Raw genomic sequence first — 23,061 nt, 5'->3', positions numbered from 1 at the left:
TTTCTTTTTTGTTTTGTTTAAATATATTTACAATTATGAACTAAATAAAGCATCGATTTCAATTACATGTAAGGACTACAACAGAAAGTATGCATCTATGTATAGGCTTTAGTTATGCTCAAAGGTTTGCCTGGAAGGTTTCTCTCTCTCTCTTTTTGTCCCATATTTCACGGTTTCTTAGGAGCACGGACCGCGGTGTGTGGCGTAGCAAGCAAGCGTCTAATCTAAGGGACTCTACAGACTTACGAACGGTAATTACAAGAGTGTGTGGCAGGGGCAGGGCCAGGAAGTAGGTAGTAAGAAGAGATAGTAGGTGAGATACGTACTTGATGCAAAATCATACAAAACATGGGCGTAAATCATTAATTAGATCATTCTTTTAAATATCAAAAAATTCATTTATGTTCAAAACGAAGAAACACTTGTCTAAGCCGATGATGACGTTGTCGGCACGTCATCCAAATTGATTAGCGTAGCGGCTACACCAGCTGCTGTGGGCTCCTCTACTCCAGCCACGGCAGCAGCAGCAGCAGCGTTGCCATCTTTGGTTGGCGGCGCCGGCATTGGTATTGCAATGGTACTCATGGTGCTTATCATACGCGGCTCGGCCCGCGACGTTGTGATGGGCAGCTGAGTGGAAGTGCTGCTGGGCTTCAGGAAATCGGGCTGCGGTGTCTGTGCCGGCCCAGGACCATGACTATGACTATGACTGTGTCCAGCCCCATGACTGTGTGTGTGTCCAGCTCCATGGCTGTGAGTGTGATGCTTCTGCTGCTGCTGCTGCTGCTGATGATGATGAGACTGATGCTGGTGCTGATGATGGTGATGCTGCTGCAGCTGCGGCTGCTGGGGATACGACTTGGGCAGCTGGGCGTGCCGCGTGGAATCGGTGGCCTTCAAGCGCTCACTCAACGCCTTCAAAGCAATTTGACTGCAATATTGGAACAATATTTAGCAAAAAAACAAAATAAATAAAAACATTTCGTTCGAGCTATCGAACGCATCGCTTACCGCCTGCGCTCAATATCATGCGGATCCGCACCGGGCATTTGCACTGAGATCGACGTCAGACTGGCCGTTGATATCGTGCGCAATGGCGTGGGCGTTTTGACCACGCCCGCCCGCAAACAGCAGTTGTAAATGGGATTAACCAAAACGCTGATAAACGGCTGCGAAACATTCGGAAAGAAGCTAACAAATGTGAAGCTCTCCGAGCTGTCGCCACGCCCATTCGGATGATGCTGATAAAAACGCAAGTAGATCCAGGAGACCAGAGAGCCGGAGGCAAACATGGCCGGATATGTGCCATCCAGCAGGCCAATAGCCCATGAAATAATTGCCATTATGAGCACGGTGAGGGGTACGTTCCTTTGGGGCAAGTGAAGAGGCAGAATCAGCACTCAATCATGTCATATGACGGGATTACTCACCTATTGGTCAGACGTCCGTAGCGGGTCTTGAAGATCAAATGATCGGGCATTATTTGCCGCACGGCCACACAAATGCCAGCCACATAGCCGGCCAGGCCATGGATGTGCACATCGAATAGAATGGTTGGATTCTTGGTCACCATGTAGTAGAATAAATAGTAGATGGTCGTCAGCAGCGAGACGCCAAAATTGCTCAGCGCAAAGAACTTGAACATCTCCAGCTGGCCCCAGAGCGGCTCGAGCATCTTGCCACACAGCCCAACAGTGACGACATCAACGGCCACCTCCCACCAGTGCAGCTCGATGAAACAGAATGTGAATGCAGTCCATATCCAGAATTTTCCATTCGGCAATATGTAGCCGGGTGTGACGCTCAATAGGAGGATGGCCTGCTCCGAGAAGGAGAGCAGGTAGCCGAATGTGGTGACCACACAGATTAGCGTTATCACCGGCGAGGTGTTGTGCAGCAGGGCGTTCAGCTGTTGCCATATATAGGGCCAGTTTCGTGCGAGTGGAGCTGACATGGCAACTCGAAACTACTACTGCTGTCGCTGTGAGAGTCTGATGATTTTTCTGCCTGGTGTATTTCAATTGTTGTCCGTCCGATCTGTTGTTATTTAGCCTGCTGCATGCGAGTCCCCCGATGCTGTGCCGTATGTTAAATGCGTTATGCGTTTGTTATCGTGTGCGTCGCAAGTCCGGACGTTCCGCTGGCCTTCAATTTGCACAAAGTTTTGTTTTATTTACGATTTGGTTTCACTTTATTTCTCATTTTGTTGCACCAGTGTGACCAGTCGCTAAACTACACAGAATACCCGCCAGTCGTGTAAAATGCAGCTAGATTGGCTTGAAAATAGCTATGAAGAAATGGCTAAAAATAAATTAATGATACATTTTTATCCTTATGCTCGGGTATACTACACAAAGATACTAGGGGGTATATTAAATTTGATTAGATTGTGTGTTAGAGGCAGAAGGCAGCCTTTTCGATCCCATAAAACATTTATACACAGATATATGGCAGGAAAAAAAAAGCTGATTTGGCAATACGTCAGCAGTTAAATAGTCACTGATATGTATGTCGATAGCCATATCGATAAGCCACTTGGGCGCGCACTTTTTTCCTTTTTGAACTTAATTTCATACAATTCGCAAATTAATTTAAAAAAGAGAAGAGACCTTTTCAATTAAAAAAGTTATCTAATTTACGTTTTATTATGACAATTTGTATGCGTGTGTTCGTTTGATGTACAACTTCGTTTTAATAATTTCAATATTCCCCCTCTTGTCTGGCTTTTAAATATAGTATTTCATTTGATTTAATATTTAAACAATTATTGCATTGACATTCAATCAATTCGCAGAAATATTGAACTCAAGCAATGTAGTCTCACAATTGAATACAACTAAAAACTATACAAAATAAAGTTTCTCTCGTTCATTATGTACGGTACGCTTCGTGGGTAGCAGGGGAACCGCCTTAAAAGTATGCTGATAGTGGGAATTCGGACGTAAAAAAAAAACAAACAAACACAAAAAAAAACAATATACGGAATTTAGATTGTTTTTTTTAGTTTGTTTTGTTTTAATGGGCGAACGAGCGAGCGAGCGTGTGAGAAATATGATGAAGTATTGGTGTTGATTGATTGCATTCCGGAATGACACTGCTTAGAACAGCAGCGTGCCCATGCCGCCCATTTCAGATTGTTCCTTGACGAAAATCTCAAAGTACTGGTAAATGATGGTCACAGCCAGCAGGATACCCGTGCCGGAGCCGATGGCGCCAAGGAAATCGGCCATCACCGACAATGCACCGATGCAGAGACCACCGAAAGCCGCTGCCGTCGGTATGTAGCGATTCAGCTCGTGGATCATGGAGTTCTCGCGATGGCCGCGCATCACCATGTGCTGCTCCTTCAGCTGCTTGGCAACCTGCAGAAAGCAACAAAATCCAAGTTAGTTTTTTCACCTTGATATTACGTTTACCGAAGCTTTAAGCTACTTACATCCTTGGCTGAGCTGCCGGACACATCGATCCAGGTCTTGGAGAAGAACGCACAGGAGCCCAACATGAAGACAATGTAGAGCAGGGCGTGAATGGGGTCAGTGAGTATGTGGCCGACGCTTTCGGGCGGCGACAGATAGTAGCACAGACCACCGATCGGGTAGGAGCGGGCTGGGCCGCCGCCACCAACATCGGCCCACACGCCGAGCAGATTGATGAAGAAGTTGCCATTGAACTTGACGGCCAACATCTGGGAAATCACGTACAAGTTGGAGACGAGAGCCGACTGCAGAATGATGGGAATGTTGGAGGTGTAGAACAGCTTGATGGGATAGCTGCTGTACTGGCCGCGGTAGCGGGCACTCTTGATGGGTAGATCCACGCGGAAGCCTTGGAAGTAGATGACGACAGCGAACACCAGAATGGTGGCCAGCAGGTTCATCAGATTGGGCAGGTTCTGGCGGTAGAAGGCCTCGCGCAGAGCACGAACCTTATCGTTCCTGGTGGCCATCAGGTGGAACAGGGCAATCACAGCGCCCTCGAACTCGGTGCCACGTCCCGTCGTCACCGTGGTGGGGGAGAATGCCTTCCACACGATCGTCTCGCAAATGTTGGTGGCAATGAAAAGGGAAATACCCGATCCCAGGCCATAGCCCTTCTGCAGCAGCTCGTCGAGCAGCAGCACAATCAGACCGGCGGCAAACAGCTGAATGATGATGAGCAGACAAACGCCGGCTCCAATTTCCGCTGGATCACCGTACATGCCAGTCATCACATAGACGATGGCCTGGCCAATGGTGATAACCATGCCGAACAGCTTCTGGGCTCCGTTGAATAGGGCGCGATCCTTGGGCGTGTCACCGACCTCAATGATCTTCGCTCCGGCCAGCAGCTGCATGATCAGGCCCGAGGTGACAATGGGCGAGATACCCAGCTCCATGAGGGTACCACGGTTGGAGGCCAGGATGACACGAATCCAGTAGAAGGGATCCGCCGAGTCGGAGCTCATGATGCCGAACAGTGGGATCTGGCAGCACACCAGGAAAATGAACAGTGTGATGGCGGTCCATAGTACTTTTTCTCTGAATTGGATCTGGGGGGAAATTAAACAAGGAGATTAGCCTTATACATACATACATGCATACATATTAATTATTAATTAATTATAAACCCTTTCATTAATTAGCCTTGAACCTAAACTAGGCGTGCAAGTGCCGCTATGTTGACCCACATGTGCTCTGTGGGCGTGTGTGTACGTGGGGGAAATGTTTAAACAAAATCTGGTTTGCTCATCGGCATTGTCATCGTCATCGTCGTGTCTGCCCCCCCTCCCCATCATATGGTTAACAACAAAAATAACCCACGAGGCTGACGTCGACAGTGGTTCGGCTCACAGCTTCGGGCGAATGCGACCGACCCGAAGTTTGACGTTTCCACGTCGCGTTTGTGTACGCGAGTGTTGTGTGTGTGTGTGTGTGTGTATGTAAAAGGTACTCTGGCAACAAGTAGCACGCAAAAGTAGTGGGGCTGTGATAAGAAAAGTAGCAGATTCGATGAGGTGGAAATCTGACGATTCGTCAATGAAAATATTTGGCAAAGGTAAAATAATATAACGCAATATATTTAGCACAAACTCTTTTTGGTAGGTAACTGAAAATAACCACTTTTTAGCCGATTCTTAGACACGTTAAGCTCAAATTTATGACACAAATTAACTTCTCAATAAAGCTTTTGAACGCGAACTCTTTTCAAGCATTTTATTTGCCTTTACCCATCTTTTTCACTCATCACTTTATGCACAAGCAAACTGTTTGCGTGGCGCTTTGCTTACATTTTTTTTTTTGACAAGTGAAAGCCAAACGAGTGCGCTGGCAACACTGGCAGCTGCTGACCAATTGTCAAACGAAACAAGGAACACACACACAAATGCAATAAGCCGCTGTATGCAAAACAAATTGGATTCAAATGAAACAAATTACTTGCATTCCACTCCCCCCCACATATTGCTAGCATTGAACTTGTCTTAAACATTAGTTACAACCATATTATACACACCTTGCGCTCGGGCTTTGCAATTTCCGGCAGTATACTGCAGAAGGGTTTAATAACTTCGAGGAATTTGACTGCAAATAATGAATGGAAAAGGCTGTGATTAGACGCGAAACTCCATTTTTTTAATTCAAGCAAATCACACAATTAGAGCTGCAACCCGAAATTTTATTTTTTTTTTTTGTATACGTAAGCAAAAGAGCAACGGGGGTGCGGGTGCTCGTTCCACTGGAAGCGGCACTTTACTTTACGCGAAAATCGCACTCTTTGGAAATATGCAGTAATTGTGAACTGAACGATGATCTACTTACTTCCCATTGTGTTTGATTTGTGTTAGCGCGCCTCTGGGAAACTGACGGTCTGGTCCGGCTGGACTGTTGCACTTTCTATACAAAAATTAGAAAGTTATACTTTTAGCTGCGCTACGAACGCAACGCACGCCACGGAAAAACGAAAACGAGTGAACACGAAAACACTCGTGTTCGGAAATTTTCGTAAATTAAAGACGTGTCATTCAGTGTGACCGTGACCAAAAAATAAATACCATTAAATACCAATTCAGTTTCGAGAAATACCATTTAAATACCATACCATAAGAAAACCAGGGCAGTCTTAACCCACTTAACACCCCTCTATTTAAAAAGCTGAGCAGCCTTTGTTAGACCACGGAAAATAAAACTGTTTGTAAAGGCTCCTTGTAGCTCCATCCTCCTCTTTACTTAAAAAACAAAAATAACCACCGACATCTTTCACCTGTAACGCGTAAAATATGTTAAAGTTACATAAATTTAGTGGAAATATTAAATACCCCCTGGTCGACAATGGGCTAACGTTCTATTTTATTGATTGAAATCGCATTCCATAATTTTGATATTCCGTTTAATATAACTAGCTAGTTAGCCCTTTCAGCCCTAATTTTATCCAATTCATTAATCATTTTTGTACCTTATTTCCCTTAATTGATGTTAAATTTGTTGTTCCAAGCTCCATTTATATTAATATTAACATTAATAATTGACATGTTTTGTGTTTTATAAATACATTTATCCCGGTTCTGATGCCCATTATTGGTACCCATAAGCTGCACAATTTCGTTAACAATTTTAAAACAGAGACTGCATTAATTAGAGCCTGAAACTACAAATATTACCTCTATTCGATAATGTCCATTGTCCCAAGGTATTCAGATTTGTTGCTCATTTCGTGCCAAAGTTGCAGAACAATGCTGCTAATTCATTTCCCCATGTTGCTGAATCTTTTCCCATACAAATCAAATGTATCTTACGGGAACGCGCATCATTAGGCTGTCAGTGTGATCGCCGGACTTAACGATACGAAAAATACCGAAATATACCATAAATATACCGAGGATATATAGGATATATATTTAGCGCGTCTGAGTACTAGGCTTAAATAACTAAAGTTGAACCGCAAAAAATAATACTTTTTGTAAATTCTACTTGTAGATTAAACCTATCTTTACTATTTACAAAAAAAAAAAAAATATCTCGATATCTTTCACCGTGTTTAATTCCTGCAAGTTTTTATTATATATGGATGTATATCTAATATATTTCAATATCTCCATCCTTCTTCCAAGGGTATCAAATTTGGCATTGTTTGCTAAACAATTTTGATCCATTTCGTGCAACCTCTTTTAACCACTGCTAGTATTTTTGATTGTTTTCTTCGAAAGAGACGCTTCTGTTAAGATATTGTTTTGTTTTTTAGCATAAGTTGATTTTTGGATAGTTATAATCGTCTTTCAGCTTTAACTTTACTATTCAAATATCATTACTAGTATCCATTTTATAACGGCTTAGGTCTTATCATCATTTGTGAAAATGTAAGCGAGATCGTGTAGTCATAGTTATTCCACGAACCCCAATGAATGCCGTGCCTTTGAGAGGTAGTTCTTTTACCATCAACATAATAAATTCCATTGAGGGTGCTGTAACAATAAGAAAATAGTTATGAAAAATGCGTATGAATTAACATCGTTTATTTTGAATAAAATATGAGTACCTTGTAGCGCACTTTTTAAACCACCAACCACCACTATGATCTGTCGCGCAATTGCTTGTCTCAGCCAGGTCATTATCCCGGTCCAATGTGGTAAACTTCATGTCTAGATGGTGAATAAATGAATCTCCGGCTGTGCCTGAATACTCTCCCAGCGACTTCAGTTTGTAGGCTTCATTTTCGCTTCCTAGTTTGAAATCATCGTATCGAGCATATTTTGTGGTTCCATTCACATCTCTAAGTTGAATGTACAACTCGTGAGGCTGGGCCAAGGTCAGTTGATGGATTTTTTCCAGCCCCAGGAAGAAGTTTCTGTGGATGGATCCAAATCCATCTTTGTAATTCGCCCAGCTGCGATTGAAGTCAACACTTCCGTTGATACGCCGTTGAATGACCGTCCATCCAGACGAATCGCAGGGACTTGTAAACGGCTCCATTCCCTTGACTTTTATATTGAAAATGCCATTTTGGCCACTATTGAGACAAGAAATCATCTTCACATCCTCTCTAAGATCCTTGATTTGTTCGTCTTTCACGTTAATTTGTTTGTCCTTTCCCTTGATTTGCTCTCTAAGATCCTTGATTTGTTCGTCTTTTACATGGATTTGATTGACTTTGTCCTTGATTTGTTCGTCTTTTACATTAATTTGTTTGCCATTGCTTTCGCTCTCTAAGATCCTTGATTTGTTCGTCTTTCACATTAATTTGTTTGTCCTTGTCCTTGATTTGTTCGTCTTTCACATTAATTTGTTTGTCCTTGTCCTTGATTTGTTCGTCTTTTACATTAATTTGTTTGTCTTTGCCCCTAATTTGCTCTCTGAGATCCTCGATTTGTTCGTCTTTCAACTTGATTTGTTGAACATTGCTTTTTATTTCCGTCTCACTTTTTAGTAACTGACTCTGCAAATTGTTGATGGTGAGCTCCAGTGAGTGTATTTTGTCTTTCATTTTATTATTGTCATCGGTTGCCTCTTTAAACTTGAGTAAATGATCGAGGAATGGCTGGATAACTGAGAAACAATATCCATTGAACTGCTCCGTGATGGTAACTTCCTGCGCCATTTCGTATCCACTGGCCAGCGAGGACTTCCCTAGCAGAAACATCCAAAGGATAATGACGAAAATCCCCGAGTACCTCATGTTTCACTAGACTCTAGCACTGTTGATGCAAAACTGAACTGATTTCCAATTTAAGTCCCATTTAAATATATTTATTATCACATTGCTCATACGAAATGCGTAATACAGTAGAATACAAGGGCGTAACCAGGATTTCGCGAAGGGGGGGCCACATCAAATCAATTAAACAACACAAAAATGTCCAATGTATTTTACATCAAACAAATTTTGTTTCTTATCAAAAAGTATGCTTAAGGGAGGGGGCAGCTTTACTCCCTGGTTACGCCCTTGTATACATACATATATGTATTTATATTTGATTATTCAGCGAGCAGCGTGGTGAAAAAATTCAAATCTGTTTTAAGTTGTTCGCCTCCTCCGACATGGATTCGAATTTAACGAGACAAGGCCGGGTATGCTAAATATCTTAAAGCGTTCGTTCTGTCATATATGTATGATAGTACATTCAATTAATTTCAATATCAGTATTTCTATATCCTTAATTTAGGACAGCTACAAAAACTTAGGGAACTTATCTGTCATATAAGCAATAGACTAGCAAGAGCATCTGAAGGTTTTGGAAGTGTCCGCATTCTTTATTTTAATCGCCATTAACGTTTTCATAGCTGTAATCTCTGGGACACTGACTCAGACTTAAGCGTCCTTCATCGCGTTCTTTTCCCCCGAGATTCTTGTGCTCTTGTGCCTTGTGCAAATCTTTTTTACTTTATACTGTTTGCCTGCAAATGAATCTTTTTTTGATGAATTATGTTGAGAATCATTTGTTGTCCTGTTTTCTCACAGCGAACACTTTTTCTCACCTAAGAAATATATAATTCCTATTTTTAAATATTGAGAAATGCTCTCACCAGAAAGAATATTTTTTTTTTCCAATAACCCAGCACTTATCAACTCCCTTTACTCTATTAATAGTAAACCACATTGGAAAGGTTTCCATGGCACAGATGAGGCTATTGTTTATTTCAGCATGAAGGTTCATCAGCTTCAGTAAATTCTTCGAGTTCCTTGAGTGTAGAAATATTGCAAATAATCTCAAACTGATCCTCGGTTACCCAATCTGTCCGGATAAGAGTTTCCAGTGGAGAACGAACCCTGTTTGTTGATCAATGCATCGATACATCAAGTCGTCATTGCACACCTTTAAATATTTCCAACAGGCAACATATTTGAATATCGCGCCTACTTTCTACTTTATTTACACCCGTAAATATGCTATCGAATATCTTCGATATAAAAATAGATTATATCGAATGGAGACTCGAAAATGATACGGCAACGCCGCAAAATGTCAGAGCGCTATGCTATCCAAAAACTCTCCACACTCTCCAAAAAAACAAATGCAAAGCAACAATACAAACACACGCATAGCCAATTTAAGCAGCCGTAATATATATGGATTGTCATATAATAGAGAGCGTTCAGGCGACACAGACACAGTATACACATATGCGTGAAAAACTAGCTGGCAACAACGATAGTTGACTAGAGATAGATCCAAATGTCAAGTAAAACTATCAAAACGCTGCGAATAGAATTAATAAATTGAGTGCAAGTATTTAACGCAAAACCATGGCCGCTTCGCTTATCTGTGTGGATATAAGCTCGGAATCGGAGGATGAGGTAAAGCTATAATCGGTCGATTTTGTGTGTTGAAAAGTACAGTTTGTGCATAAGTGTATGTGTATGTGTATTACAATGTATGTGAACTTAATTTTTTTTCGCGCTGCTTTTATTGAGAGCGAAACGGCACACATACCAGTGCAAGTGAGCGGAGTGCTGGTGCTGCCAGACCCAAAAGTGTAGAGTTTTGATGTCTCTTGCACTTGCAATGGGCCCCACAATAATGTTAATTACATTAGCTGAAACCAGTTGATTGTGTGCGTGTGCTAGTCTCTCTCTCAGTCACTCGCTCTCTCTCTCTCTCTCCCCCCCTGGAGTAGCTTTATTTAAGGCGTAATTTATTAGATTAAAAACACAGTTTCGAAATTCAAAGAACTGCACATTACGCGCGCTCTCTCACTCTACACAACTCACACAGACACACACGCACGCACACATGTGTGAAAGCATGCTCAACACTGCATACGGCGCCAGTTTTGTGCGGTTTTGTTTTCGTTCAAAATTGAAAAACTCCCAGCCAACAGGTAGCTCAATTCCTAGGCAAGGGTCCTGTTGGAGTCCATCTAATTCAACCATTTCAACCCTCTTGCAGTGTCCACCTGGTGCCAAGCGACGACGCCTGGATAAGCCCCGCAATGGGACCGCTAAACAGAGCCTGCCGGAAAAGCTGATGAACATACCAAAAGCAGCCGTGTCGGGCGGCAGCGGAGTCAGACTGGGAGCACTTAGTGGAGGAGCAGGAACAGCATCCAATCCAGCCGAATTGCAGCCGCTCAAATCTATGCACATACCCAGTGGCATAACAATCACAAAGCACGGCAAAAACGCCGCCGCCGCCAGCAGCAATGGCATGGTTATCACTTCGATTGCTTCCATGCATGAATATAACAACAACAGCAACAACTTTAACAACAACAACAACAATAGTAATAGTAATAATAATAATAATAGCAAGCATAAGCCACAGAGAACGCCAATGGCTCAGAAAACAGCCTATCCGTCGAACAGCAAGGCACTCGGACAGAGCATTATGATAACCAGTGTATCGTCGCCCAGTCATCAGGCGAAGCCAACGTTGCCCACTCTGCCGGTTAAGCTGGCGCCCGCGCGTCAGCACGTGAAGCTGACAACCGCCCAACAGGTGAAGCTGACGCCGGTTCAACCAGTAAAGACGCCGCCGACGACGGCGACGACGACGACGATGACTATGCCGAATCTTCAGGCGAAGCCAGTGCTCGGCTACCAGGCGAAGGCGTTGCCCACTCTTCAGGTGAAGACGATGCCAACAACAGCGACAAACCAGGCAAAGCCGACGCCCAATTTCCAGGTGCAGCAGACTTCTGTTTACCGCATGAAGGGTGCACCTCTTCCCACCGGCTACCAGATGATGGCTATGCCCACAAACCAGCCCAAACTGACGCCCACAAGCCAGTTGAAGCCGATGCCCAGTAATCAAATAACAGTTTCGGCAGTGGCCCCCAAGCTTGTGTCCCCCCAACAGCAACAGCTGCCACTGGCGGCTGGGCCAGCAAAGAATCAACTCAATGCCGCTGCCAGTCTCCAGGAGAAGACCACGGCCCGGCTGAGTTTGCCAACTCAAAAGATGACCGCAGTACAAATTCAACAACACTTGCAGCAGCAGCAACAGCATCAGCAGCAAAAGAAGCAGCTAATGGCTCAGCAGCTACAGCAAGCTGTCCTGTCCGGTCCACAGTATCAGACGCAGCGCGTCAACATGATTCAGCAGCAGCAGCAGAAACCGCAGCCGTCGTCTCCGCCGGCTCAGAAGTCACTGCCGACACAGAAACCACTGCCCACACTGCAGAGGGCACCGGCGGCGAGAGCAGGAACGCCGCAAATGCAGCTAAAGCAACAGCCACAGCAAATGCAAGTGCAACGGGCGCCACCGCCCGCCCATCTCATCCAGAAGCAGACACCACCGCCACTGCAGCTGATTTCAACGCATCCCCCGCCAGCCCACAGTCCTGCGGCCAAGATCCAGACACCAGCAGTTCGAGCTCCATCCGTGCTACAGATAACGCCCGTGCCCCGTGTTCATCCTGGCCTCACAATGAAGCAAGTGCCTAACCCGGCGGTGGCCAGTAGTGCCGCTCGCACGCTGCCGTATAGGGGCCCTGCCAGCAAATCGGGCACGCCTCCGCTGACAGCCCATCTGCAGTCGTTTACGACCAGTGCCACGCCACCGCAACGGTTGCTGGCCACGCCGCCGCACTGCTCGGCGGCGCTGAACGAGCCGCTGCTGGTGAATCTTCCGCCCACCACAAGCATCACGCCCCAGCTGACGCCGACGACCACACCGCCGCCGGCAGCGACAGCCCTGCAGCACCAGCAACTGGCCAAGGCATCCGCCTTCAAGTTAAACTCCCTGCCGGGTGCGAGTATCTCGCCAGTGCCCGCCAAGCCGGCGGCCAACATCAAGCGAATCCAGCCGATCACAGTGCTCAAGAAATCCGACGAGGACTGGCGCCGACATCTGGCGCAGCAGCATCTGCAGCACCAACAGCAACTCCAGATGCAGCAAAGGCAGCGGGATCAGCAGGTGGCGCCGCCAACCATTGTCCTGGTGGAGTCACCGCCCACCACGCCGCCCACAGATAAACAGGAGACGGCTGACGCAGAGAAACCGCCGATGCAGACAACGCCGGCGGCACAGAGAAAACCGACTAGGTGTACGCCAGCGCCAGCGCCAGTCCGAGTCAATTCCCCAATAGACACATCAAAAGCAAATCAGGTGAAAAAGGTAAATCCACCTGCGGAAATAGTCGTCAACTTGGACGATCTGCCTGAGACGCCACCCGCAAAGCAGCCATCCGAGATGAAGAAGCCATCAGCCGCACCACCGTCATTGCCAGAGAAACCTGCCCCAAAGCCTGCAGAACGGGAACCCTTTGTGCCGGAGTACGCGGCACTGCTCCTGCTCTGCGCCGAAGCGGATAACTCAAAGGAAATGACGAAACTCATTGAAACAAAGCTAACAAAATATTACTACAGTGTACACGAGAGTTTTGTCAAGTCGCGCGGCTTCCGGAAGCTGCTGGCATCGGCCATGGAGCGGATCAAAGCCGAACCGGATATGGTCTACATGCACCTCAGCGGCGTGGTGGAAGAGCTGAAGGCCAGACGCAAGGCGAAGGTGGTGATGATGGCATCAGTGCCAGAGGCAGAGGCAGTGCCCGAGAAGGCTCCAGTCAGGGAAGTGGCACCAATTAACCCGTCCACACGCGCTGCGCTTGAATTTAAGCCAGAACGCGAGCAGGATGATGCAAATGATGCTGCTGGCCCTGAACCCATTTCGCCGAGCATTGACAAGCGCACCGATGCGCACATCAGGCGAATGAACATTGCCCTGCATAGGATAAACAAGAGGATACAGGCGCTGGAGAATGCCGAAGTGGACTGGGATGATGATGACAACTCGAGCTATTTGACGGTGGAGCGCTACAAGAAGCGCGCCTGCGAAATCTATGAGAAAATCTGTGATCTAACCGGCGAGAGCAAGAGTGCCTTTCGCCAGCTGAAGCAACCGATCCGATTCGAGGACAGTCCCTATCCCCAGTTCAATCGTGTGCTATCCTCCTTTGTGAATCGCATGCAAGAGTTCCCCGACTACCATGACGTCCTGCAGCTGCTCGAGCATTGCAATAAGATGAACGAAATGGGCCTGGCCTCCTTCGAGATGAAGCGAATAGGTAAGAATGCTTTTGCTGCCTTAGGGCGGCTGGCCCGGCCACGGAGACAAGTCTCAAGTCTGCAAGCACTGAACTCATCTCTTTGTGAACATTTGCAGCCGGCGATGCCTTCCTTTCGGTGGGACGACTGCTGCAGTCGAAGCGTAAAAAGGATCTGTATGAAACGGCCAATCACTTTACGGGCAGTGTCAAGGATCCGGCTGCCACGGACCCGGAGCTGATGGCCAAGCTAAAGGCTAACGCCAAGAAGCATACCAAAATTAGTGATGTACTGGCAAAGTGAGCAAAATCGAACGTTAATTATCTTCCCCTTCAGTTTCGTTGCTAATTCGGAGACATATTCCTCTTTGTAGATATTCGCGGGAGCAGGATCTCAATGCGGACAACTTGCGGGAGGCGCGTCTCAAAAAGCAAAAGGAAGCGGCAGCCGCTGCAGCTGTGATAGAGGAAGAAGACGATGACAAGCCGTGCACCAGTGCCCAGGCGGCTGCCAAGGCCGCCTTGCTCAATGGTGCTGCAGCACGTCCTCCCGATGCTGCAACTGGCTGTGCAGCAATCGATGATGACGACGATGATGAGGAGGAGGAAGACTCTGAATCGGAGGAAGAGGAGGAGGAGGAGGATCTTGATGAATTTGTGGACAAATTCAAGGCAAACGGCGACATAAGCGATGCCGATTCGGAGATTGAAGCGGAAACATTGACTGACACAACACCAAAGACAGATGCGTTGGCCGCTTCGAAGGATGTGATAGACATAACGAGAGATGAGACTGCCGACAGCGATGAGAAGGCCAATCCCATGCTTAAGCCCAACGATGCACCGCCCAATGGCAAACTGAAGATTATATCCGTTTCTAGTTTGAATGCCAGCGTCGTCAACGAGCAGGCACAGGAACATGCGCAGGCACTGGCACAGGCACCGTCGCATAAAAGCAAACAGAGCTCGAATGAGTTGCCAAAGCGCGTTATTGCCGCTGAGATTATCATTTCCGACGAAGAGTCATAGTCCGATTGGGGACGCGCATCTGCAGGACAGCCACAGCCGCCTGCCACCTAAGTTTTGTTTTATTTTAAGTTATTTATTCCACCCCCCCAATATTAGTTGATTATTTTCTAATCCATTTTTACATTCATTCAGACAGAATGGCATTGTAATTGTAATTGTAATTGTGTGTTCCCCCCCTTGGGCGAGGGTATATGCAACGCGCAGCCACACAAAATCAACAACAAACTGTAAATATTTACGAGAGAACATTAAGCATTACTATTAAGCTAAGATTGTTTTGCAAAAACACAAAGAAACAATTATTGAGAGTAATCTGAGTCGCGTTTAAAGTTGAAGAATCTCCTGCAGATACTTGGCTATAGGCGAGTCATCGATGGCCGTTTGCTCGATAATATCAAAGTGATCGTATCCCTGCATCACCTTGAAACTTGTGGGAAATCCGGCACTCTCCAAAACCTGCCCAAATACGCGACTTTGCTCGATGAATGTCACGCTTTCGTGCTCTGCGGCCATCACATGGAATTGAATGGAACTCCAGGACTTGGCATCCGTATAAGTCCACAAAATGGGCGACAGTGCCACGGCCTTGTCTGCGTTTAGCCCGAGAATATTATCGGGATTCACATTCTCCAGGGACCACAGCTCGCGTAGATCGTAGACACCACACATAAAGATCAGCGAGCGGATAATAGCACGTCTCTCGGGAGTTACCACTGCTGGGGCGTTTAGGATCTGTGCCAGCATGTGTCCGCCCGCCGAATGCCCAGCGAAATGTATCTCTGTGGTCTTTGATTTCTCGGCATATTCGAAGGTCCAGTTCAGAAAATTGGTAAACTCTAGCATCAGCTGCTGCAGGGTCACCTGTGGGCACAGATTGTAGTCCATGACAGCCACCCGGTAGCCACGACGCACCAGCGGACCGACAATGGAGCAGGACTGGGTTATGTCCAGCATTTGCCAGTAGCCCCCATGGACATACACAAAGAGGGGAGCCGAATCGCTGCTGGAATCGTTGTAAAAGACATCCACGATTTGACGATCGTCTTGGCCGCCATAACGTAAATGTTCAACTTTAATTCCCTGCTTGGCAGTCAGCTCTTTACCCTCTGGAATGGTTGCACCAGATCATTGTTGTAGATCTTAATTTATTTCTCGTTTGCTTACGTTTCACTGTCAGCTCTATGAAATGATCTTGCACGGCCAGATTGGGTGCGGGCTGATCTTGGAACCGTATGGTGTGATAGCTGGGAAAGTAATCGCGCTCCAGGTCAGTGCTTTTGGGATTATACATAGTTACGTTGCAGTGATAAGAATATCTCTCGGGGGGGGTCAAATGAAAACTGAAAAAGTATGCGAAATTGGTCCACTAATTTATATAAATTGAGTTCTATATATTGCAGCTTGCGGTTAAGTACTATGCAGTTCTCCGATCTGAGTTATTTTTCGAACAAGTCTGACCGGTCTAAATGCGATTGTAAAATTGAGCTTAAACGTTCAATTCTGCACTCAGTTGCAAGTGTTTTACAGTACTGGAACTAAAATGACCGCCAAAATCCATGTAGCGCACCAAAAATATCGAAATTTGTTGGTAGTGGTGTGATCTGCAAAAAAAAACGGTACATATAATTCCGTGGAAAACTGATTTATCAATCGGATAAAATTATGTTTGTAGTGGTGAGGGTCCTAGCTAGCTATGAATATCAAATCGAATATTAAAATCGGCGAATATGATCTATTTCGTCAGTGTCTCTGTCGAAATTTACGTAAATATGTTGTTCATATGCTGCAAATGTGTAGTTAGCGTGTAGTTACCATGTATTACATCAATTTTGCCATCAAAAGACCATTAATTGAACCTTATTTTATGTATAATCAAATAGAAATGAGTACCGTACCTAAAAAAAGCGATTTATTTAGCAAATTAATCAATTTATCGTAGAAAATTATATGATGAATGGATCGATTTTGGTTCCATTTTCTGCGGTATATTTATGGTATATTTTGAATATGATAAGTATGTTTTGGTATATTTCTGAGGGTATGACGGTATATTTTATTGATAAATTCGCGGTCACACTGAAACCCACTAGACGGCCACGCTAGTGAAAAAATCCAAAAAATTATATTTTAAACTAGAAATAAACTGAAATAAAAGTTCGTAAGTGGTTTTACGACTTTCGCTGCGCATCTCCACAAAATTTTGATTTCTTCAAACGTGCTAGACACCGACGAGGAGACTTTTTCACGCGGATCCCAACCGCGCCAGCCAGCAGCGGAAAGAAAAAAAATTTAACATGGCCGAGGACTTTGATGTTGAGGCAATGCTCGAGGCGCCGTACCAGAAAAACGTAAGTTTCCACTCCATGCACACAAGTATAGAAGTATTGAACATTAAATTAAGCCACAAAACAAATGGTTTGTACCAACAAAATGAAATTATTTTCACTGCGAAGAAAAACAGTTACTCTACATGTATGTTTGTATACTTCTTTTCTACATAGACACCCACATAGCGCGCGCCGTTCGTACGTGCATTTTGTGTTTGTATGTAAGTCGTCGTCTCGGGCACACACACACACAAGCGTATACAAATGTATATATATATATGTGCATTCAATGCATACTAAGTGTCTTAAATCGATTTTTTTAACCTAATTTTTCTTTCATAAATGAAATCGGTGATTCTTTTGTTTCTCCATAAATTTTCGTACCTTGCGCCCACACACGGAAAATAGTTTTTCCCGCGGCAATTTGTGTGCGTGCGAAACTCTGTTCGTTTGTGGGTGCATGTGTATGTACATATGTATGTGATGTTTACTTTATGCTGTGAGACATTTAACGGTGAACTGAACCCCCAGGGATGTCCTCCAGTGGGGGGTACGGTACAGTGGGTGGCACGGCCAGTGGCCAAAAAACAATTATAAAATGTGTCGTAAAAACTTTTCTCTATTTCATGGACTTGTAAAACAAAAACACATTCTACGGACTGTCACGTCACGGATACTTTCAGCATTTTCTTCAATTTGTTTATTTACTCAACCGTTTTCATTAGCTTATCTTATCAGGGTAGACCATTTTCTCTCCAGCTGTTTGAAAATGTAAAACGTTTGCGACCCACAAAAAATTAATCGGTCTCTCGGTTCTAATTAAAAGCAGATAAGGAAAATCGTAAGATCGTCATCGCTCATGGCAAAGTGTTCTGTGTCTAAACTAAAGAGTAGTACTAACGGATTTGGGTACTCTTAAACTATTAACAATCTCCTTCTTTTTCCATAACTTAATAAGGTTTCGAGGGGAATAATACCTGTAATCGGAAATATTTTAAAATTAAAAATGCATTATACTTGGAGAGTTCTATTGCAGTTCTCTAATACAAAAATCAAGCAAATGATATTCTCTTCACCAAGTTAATTGTTTATGACCAGTCTTTTATTATATTTTTGATTTATCTTATATTCCCAGCTCGAAATAAAAGAAGAACTCCAAGAAGTTCCCATTAACACTTTGAACTCTTTCTGTTCAACAGATAACTGATATGAGTAGTTTTACAACAAATGAATCCACATGTGAATTCTATTTCTATTCAACATTCTCTTATTTGTCCATTATACATAGTCCCCCAACCACCCACTTATATGTAGATTGAAGCAACATCTCTGCCTCAATCTGCAAACCTTTGAGTTGATTGCTCTTATTTCTCCCTCTCTCTGCTCTCTTAACTTACACACAACTCCCTCCCAACCAACCAACAATTCAATCAATCAATCAAATCAATGAAAAAAAAAAAATTACAACAAATTTAAAAAACAATGCTAGAATAATCCTGAAGGGTGAAATGTCTTTGCAGAGAATCGTATAAGCTCAATATTGTTGCTAGAGATTGTTTTGGTCATTCTAAACACAAAAAGCTGGAGACCATTTGGTAAGTTTTGAATGTGCCACAGAAGCTGCGAATTAAAAAAATCAAACGAAAAACAAAATCAAAATATATGTAAAAAGAACAAAAAAATACAACAACAACAACAAAAAAAAAAACCAAAAAGAAATGAAACCAAAACATATCTAGGAATTTTTTGGTGTTTAAAAAATACTGTATGATTTTTTGTTTAAGTTTGAGTTTACATTTTTGTTTTTCCACAACACAAACAATTCCAATTTGCAATTCTCGTTACTTTACTGCTTTTTTGTATATCCAATCAAAATGAAACTGAACGTGCACTAAATTTCAGATAAACTCTACCTAACTTGTCTGGGGCAGCAGGCAGCACTACTACTACTCCACTCTACTACTACTCTCACTCACAAAAGACAGACCAGAATGAATGAAAGTCAGTCTCTAAAAGAAAGTCCAAACCAAAAAAAATATATAAGAACACAAAAACAAAACAAAAAAATAAGGTCTAAACGAAACGAAAACATAAAACTGAATCCGTGAAAAAGTAATAAGCAATTTCTATACACCATATATAGCATTATCATCTTGTACTTATATAATGTCTATGTCCTATATCTATGTGTAGACGATGTCGTCTCTATTGAGAACCAAATCAACCAGTACCAAAGTCCACCTCCACTACTACTCCACTAGCCAGCGCTAAAAAAAAAAACAAAAAACAAAAAAACGAAAAAAACAAAAACAAACATTCCCCCAAAAACGAAACCGTGAAAGAGAATCGAGAATGAGAATCGAGCATGAGATGAGAAATGATGTGGAGACAACATTTCTTGCGGGTCGTCGTGAAACCATCTTCTGATCTGTGTGTGTGCCATAATCAGATGCATATATAATATATATGTGTGTGTACTATATATTTATATCAAAACTATTTTTTAAGATCTCTCTATATATCTCTCTGTCTCTCTATTATGGCTATAAATTGGCAATGATCCCCCATGATCATTGTTGACTTAAGCATTTCTATTTTATATACTTGCAGATACACAAAAATTTAACTAATTTACTTTGATTTGCTTTCTCTTATTCAAAAAAAAAAAAAATAATAATATATACTAAAAAATATATATACGAAAAAAAAAATGTTACGAAAACTGAAACATAATATATCATGAAAACCAAAACAAATGATATAAATCGATAAATCAACCAACATCAAAACCAACGCGACAACAACGTAACGTACGAAACCACAACAAAAACCCCCACCCACAACCCACAAAAAAAAAAAAAAAAAAAAACAAAATTAAAAAATTATATGTATGTACATTATTGCTTGCGATCGATCCCCCAACCCACCCACCTCTACTCCCCCTATCCATGCCCAATCCAACACCGAAAACCCAACCAAAAATCCAATATCCGAAACAAACATACAAAAACGAAACCTATCTGTGTATAGAGTGTCAGTGCGGGCAGCGGTGGACGTGGAGGACGCGGGCGCAGCAATGGCAGTGATGGCAGTCCCAGCGGTGGTGGTCCGCAGGCAGAGATCAACGATGCTCATGCACACAATGGATCACGCAATGGCAGTGGCAGTGGCGGAGGCGCCAGCTCAAACAAAAAGCCAACGAAACGATCTCGGTAAGATATTAAAACATACTGGAAATATTTGTTACAACCACTAAGAGATTTCCATTTTGTATTGTAGCAGTCGCAGCGGGTCGCGTGACAAATCCAGAAGAGATCGCGGTGAACGCAGCGGCGGTGGAGATCGTGGCGATCGCAGTGGCGGTGGCGGTGGCGGCGATCGCAACAGCTATCGCGACAAGGAGAAGGATAGAGAGCGCGATCGCCATCGGGATGCTGGTCCTGGCAAACGTCCTGGCAACGAGCGGGAACGGGACAAGCAGGAAAGATCACGTCGCAGTCGATCAAGGGAAGAGCGTGGCGCAGGAGGACCAGGCGGTGCTGGCGATGATCGTCGCGTACGCTATGGTGATCGTGGTGAGAGGGATCGCCGCTCTCGGGATCGTCGTGACGGCAGCAAGCCCATACAACGCGATCGATCCAGGGACAGGCGTCGACGAAGTCGCTCGCGTGAACAGCCGCGCAAGCGATTGAGTCCGGTTCCGGTGCGTGAACGCAAGCGTAGTCCTTCGCGACCAAGAGATAAAACGTAAGTTTATAATATAAATATGCTTATGCGGAGTATTCCCATCTAATCTATGGAATCCCTTGGCCCCCACAGCAATAATCGTCGTCGGGGCAGCTATTCGCCTCGTCGTCGATCGCAACCAAATGGCGGCGGTGGCGGTGGTGGTGGCGATCGTACGCCACCCACCGAGCTGAGTCCCGAGGAGCGGGATGCTCGAACTGTGTTCTGCATTCAGCTATCGCAACGTGTTCGGGCCCGTGACCTGGAGGAGTTCTTCTCCAGCGTGGGCAAGGTGCGCGATGTGCGTCTGATTACGTGCAACAAGACGAAACGCTTCAAGGGGATTGCCTACATCGAGTTTGAGGATCCCGAATCGGTGGCCCTGGCTCTGGGTCTGTCCGGCCAGCGGCTGCTCGGCGTACCCATTATGGTACAGCACACGCAGGCCGAGAAGAATCGTCTACAGAATGCAACGCCTGCGTTCCAGCCGAAGAGCCACGTGGGTCCCATGCGCCTGTACGTGGGCTCACTACACTTTGATATCACCGAGGAAATGTTAAGGGGGATATTCGAACCGTTTGGCAAGATCGATGCCATTCAATTGATTATGGACACGGAGACCAATCGCTCTAAGGGATACGGATTTATTACGGTATGTTTGGAATATTTGTATCTCTAAAGATTATATATAATAACCTCTTTTTTTTTTGATTATTTTTGCAGTACCACAATGCTGAAGATGCCAAAAAGGCTTTGGAACAATTGAACGGCTTCGAGCTCGCTGGACGACCCATGAAGGTGGGAAATGTCACGGAGCGTCTGGATATGAACACCACCTCGCTGGACACGGATGAGATGGATCGCACTGGCATTGATCTCGGCGCCACAGGGCGACTGCAGTTGATGTTCAAGCTGGCGGAGGGAGCTGGCCTTGCCGTGCCACAGGCAGCAGCCAATGCCCTGTTGGCCACAGCACCGCAACCGGCACCGGTGCAGCAGCAGCAGGCGACACCATCGATAGCCACACAGTGCTTCATACTGTCGAATATGTTTGATGCGCGCACAGAGACGAATCCCACCTGGGACGTGGAGATACGCGACGATGTGCTGGAGGAGTGCGCCAAGCATGGCGGAGTGCTGCACATCCATGTGGACACCGCCTCGCCGACGGGCACCGTATACGTAAAGTGTCCGAGTACAACGACGGCGGTGCTGGCGGTGAATGCGCTGCATGGCCGGTGGTTTGCCGGACGTGTCATTACGGCGGCATATGTGCCCGTTGTCAACTATCACTCAATGTTTCCGGATTCAGTGGGCACCTCCGAGTTGGTGGCTCTGACGCGCAAGAGCACCGACGACGATTGATGGGAATAGAAAGAAGATGCAGAGTGTTTTTTTCATCGATGTGGATGCAACTCGCAGTAATATTGTTATTATTCGTTACAAAAATCATTTTTGATCAGAATATTTTCAATTATTTTCAAAGACTTTTCGACGCAAGCTGAAAACTAGGGGGCACATATTAAAATACGATTAAATACACTTATAAATATATTTAAAAACGTATAAATTAGGCATTCCTAACCACGCCAAAATGCGCTATACCATTGGGGTTTTTAATTCAACAAAACAAGAACAACATTTTTATGTGCGAATATCTTTAAAACGTTTTCAATTTGAATTATAGATTTCTTTAGAAAAAAAAAAAACCATAATTGAGAAACCAATATTTGAGTCCCGTTGAAAGATGCTGCATGGGTAGAATCTTAGACTTGGATAAAGCAAAAAAAAAAAATAAAATAAAATTGTACTTTAATATTACCAAATATTACTCTTTGAATCACCGCCAATTTCAGAACATGTAGCGTCATCAAAATCGAGACTAAATATTCAAAGCAGCAATATATACAAATAGTCGATTATTAGGCGATAAAATAAATGTACAAGAATTTTAGAATACAAACCATATAAAATCCAAAATAAAATAAAAGCGGAAAGCAAAAACAAAAGTATTGAATTTCAAG

The 23,061-nt window shown here is 44.3% G+C and overlaps 7 protein-coding genes across 8 annotated transcripts; 3 read left to right on the top strand and 4 right to left on the bottom strand.

Moving 5' to 3' along the window:
• Positions 1-359: 359 nt before the first annotated feature.
• Positions 360-2,231, bottom strand: LOC111082864 (transmembrane protein 115). The gene is made up of 3 exons (XM_022379094.2): positions 1,431-2,231; positions 1,012-1,368; positions 360-931 (listed from the first exon to the last, which is right to left on the bottom strand). Exons 1-3 carry the CDS (start codon positions 1,952-1,954, stop codon positions 427-429), a joined length of 1,386 nt encoding a protein of 461 aa, XP_022234786.2. The 5' UTR covers positions 1,955-2,231; the 3' UTR covers positions 360-426.
• Positions 2,232-2,610: 379 nt separating this feature from the next.
• LOC111082842 (protein transport protein Sec61 subunit alpha) lies at positions 2,611-5,954 on the bottom strand. The gene is made up of 4 exons (XM_022379058.2): positions 5,796-5,954; positions 5,491-5,558; positions 3,437-4,528; positions 2,611-3,362 (listed from the first exon to the last, which is right to left on the bottom strand). Exons 1-4 carry the CDS (start codon positions 5,800-5,802, stop codon positions 3,099-3,101), a joined length of 1,431 nt encoding a protein of 476 aa, XP_022234750.1. The 5' UTR covers positions 5,803-5,954; the 3' UTR covers positions 2,611-3,098.
• Positions 5,955-7,062: 1,108 nt separating this feature from the next.
• Positions 7,063-8,646, bottom strand: LOC111082844 (fibrinogen-like protein 1). Its single transcript, XM_041592408.1, has 3 exons — positions 8,206-8,646; positions 7,510-8,126; positions 7,063-7,435 (listed from the first exon to the last, which is right to left on the bottom strand). The coding sequence occupies exons 1-3, from the start codon at positions 8,644-8,646 to the stop codon at positions 7,294-7,296; spliced, it is 1,200 nt and encodes a 399-aa protein (XP_041448342.1). The 3' UTR covers positions 7,063-7,293.
• Positions 8,647-9,957: 1,311 nt separating this feature from the next.
• On the top strand, positions 9,958-11,914 carry LOC121403955 (daxx-like protein; the record flags this gene model as incomplete). The annotated part of the gene is made up of 2 exons (XM_041592407.1): positions 9,958-10,266; positions 10,859-11,914. Coding segments are annotated over exons 1-2 (1,107 nt in total), but the record flags the coding sequence as incomplete, so codon positions are not given.
• Positions 11,915-11,917: 3 nt separating this feature from the next.
• Positions 11,918-15,066, top strand: LOC111082838 (daxx-like protein). Its single transcript, XM_022379048.2, has 3 exons — positions 11,918-13,976; positions 14,075-14,255; positions 14,330-15,066. Exons 1-3 carry the CDS (start codon positions 11,939-11,941, stop codon positions 14,982-14,984), a joined length of 2,874 nt encoding a protein of 957 aa, XP_022234740.2. The 5' UTR covers positions 11,918-11,938; the 3' UTR covers positions 14,985-15,066.
• Positions 15,067-15,138: 72 nt separating this feature from the next.
• On the bottom strand, positions 15,139-16,467 carry LOC111082845 (kynurenine formamidase). The gene is made up of 2 exons (XM_022379062.2): positions 16,149-16,467; positions 15,139-16,090 (listed from the first exon to the last, which is right to left on the bottom strand). The coding sequence occupies exons 1-2, from the start codon at positions 16,273-16,275 to the stop codon at positions 15,309-15,311; spliced, it is 909 nt and encodes a 302-aa protein (XP_022234754.2). The 5' UTR covers positions 16,276-16,467; the 3' UTR covers positions 15,139-15,308.
• Positions 16,468-17,037: 570 nt separating this feature from the next.
• LOC111082840 (RNA-binding protein 39) lies at positions 17,038-22,997 on the top strand. Of its 2 annotated transcripts, none has more exons than XM_022379056.2 (6): positions 17,038-17,142; positions 17,207-17,332; positions 20,342-20,523; positions 20,591-21,058; positions 21,131-21,689; positions 21,761-22,997. In XM_022379056.2, the coding sequence occupies exons 2-6, from the start codon at positions 17,279-17,281 to the stop codon at positions 22,400-22,402; spliced, it is 1,905 nt and encodes a 634-aa protein (XP_022234748.2). In that variant the 5' UTR covers positions 17,038-17,142; positions 17,207-17,278; the 3' UTR covers positions 22,403-22,997. The 2 variants fall into 2 exon arrangements, with proteins under 2 accessions (XP_022234748.2, XP_022234749.2); XM_022379057.2 differs by having other exon boundaries at positions 17,078-17,138.
• The last annotated feature ends 64 nt before the right edge of the window (positions 22,998-23,061 follow it).

This window comes from Drosophila obscura, unplaced genomic scaffold (genome assembly GCF_018151105.1).
Source record: "Drosophila obscura isolate BZ-5 IFL unplaced genomic scaffold, ASM1815110v1 contig_179, whole genome shotgun sequence".
Lineage (NCBI taxonomy): Eukaryota > Metazoa > Arthropoda > Insecta > Diptera > Drosophilidae > Drosophila > Drosophila obscura.
The sequence above is the reverse complement of the archived record's forward strand: the minus strand, read 5'-3'. Positions and strand labels throughout refer to the sequence as shown.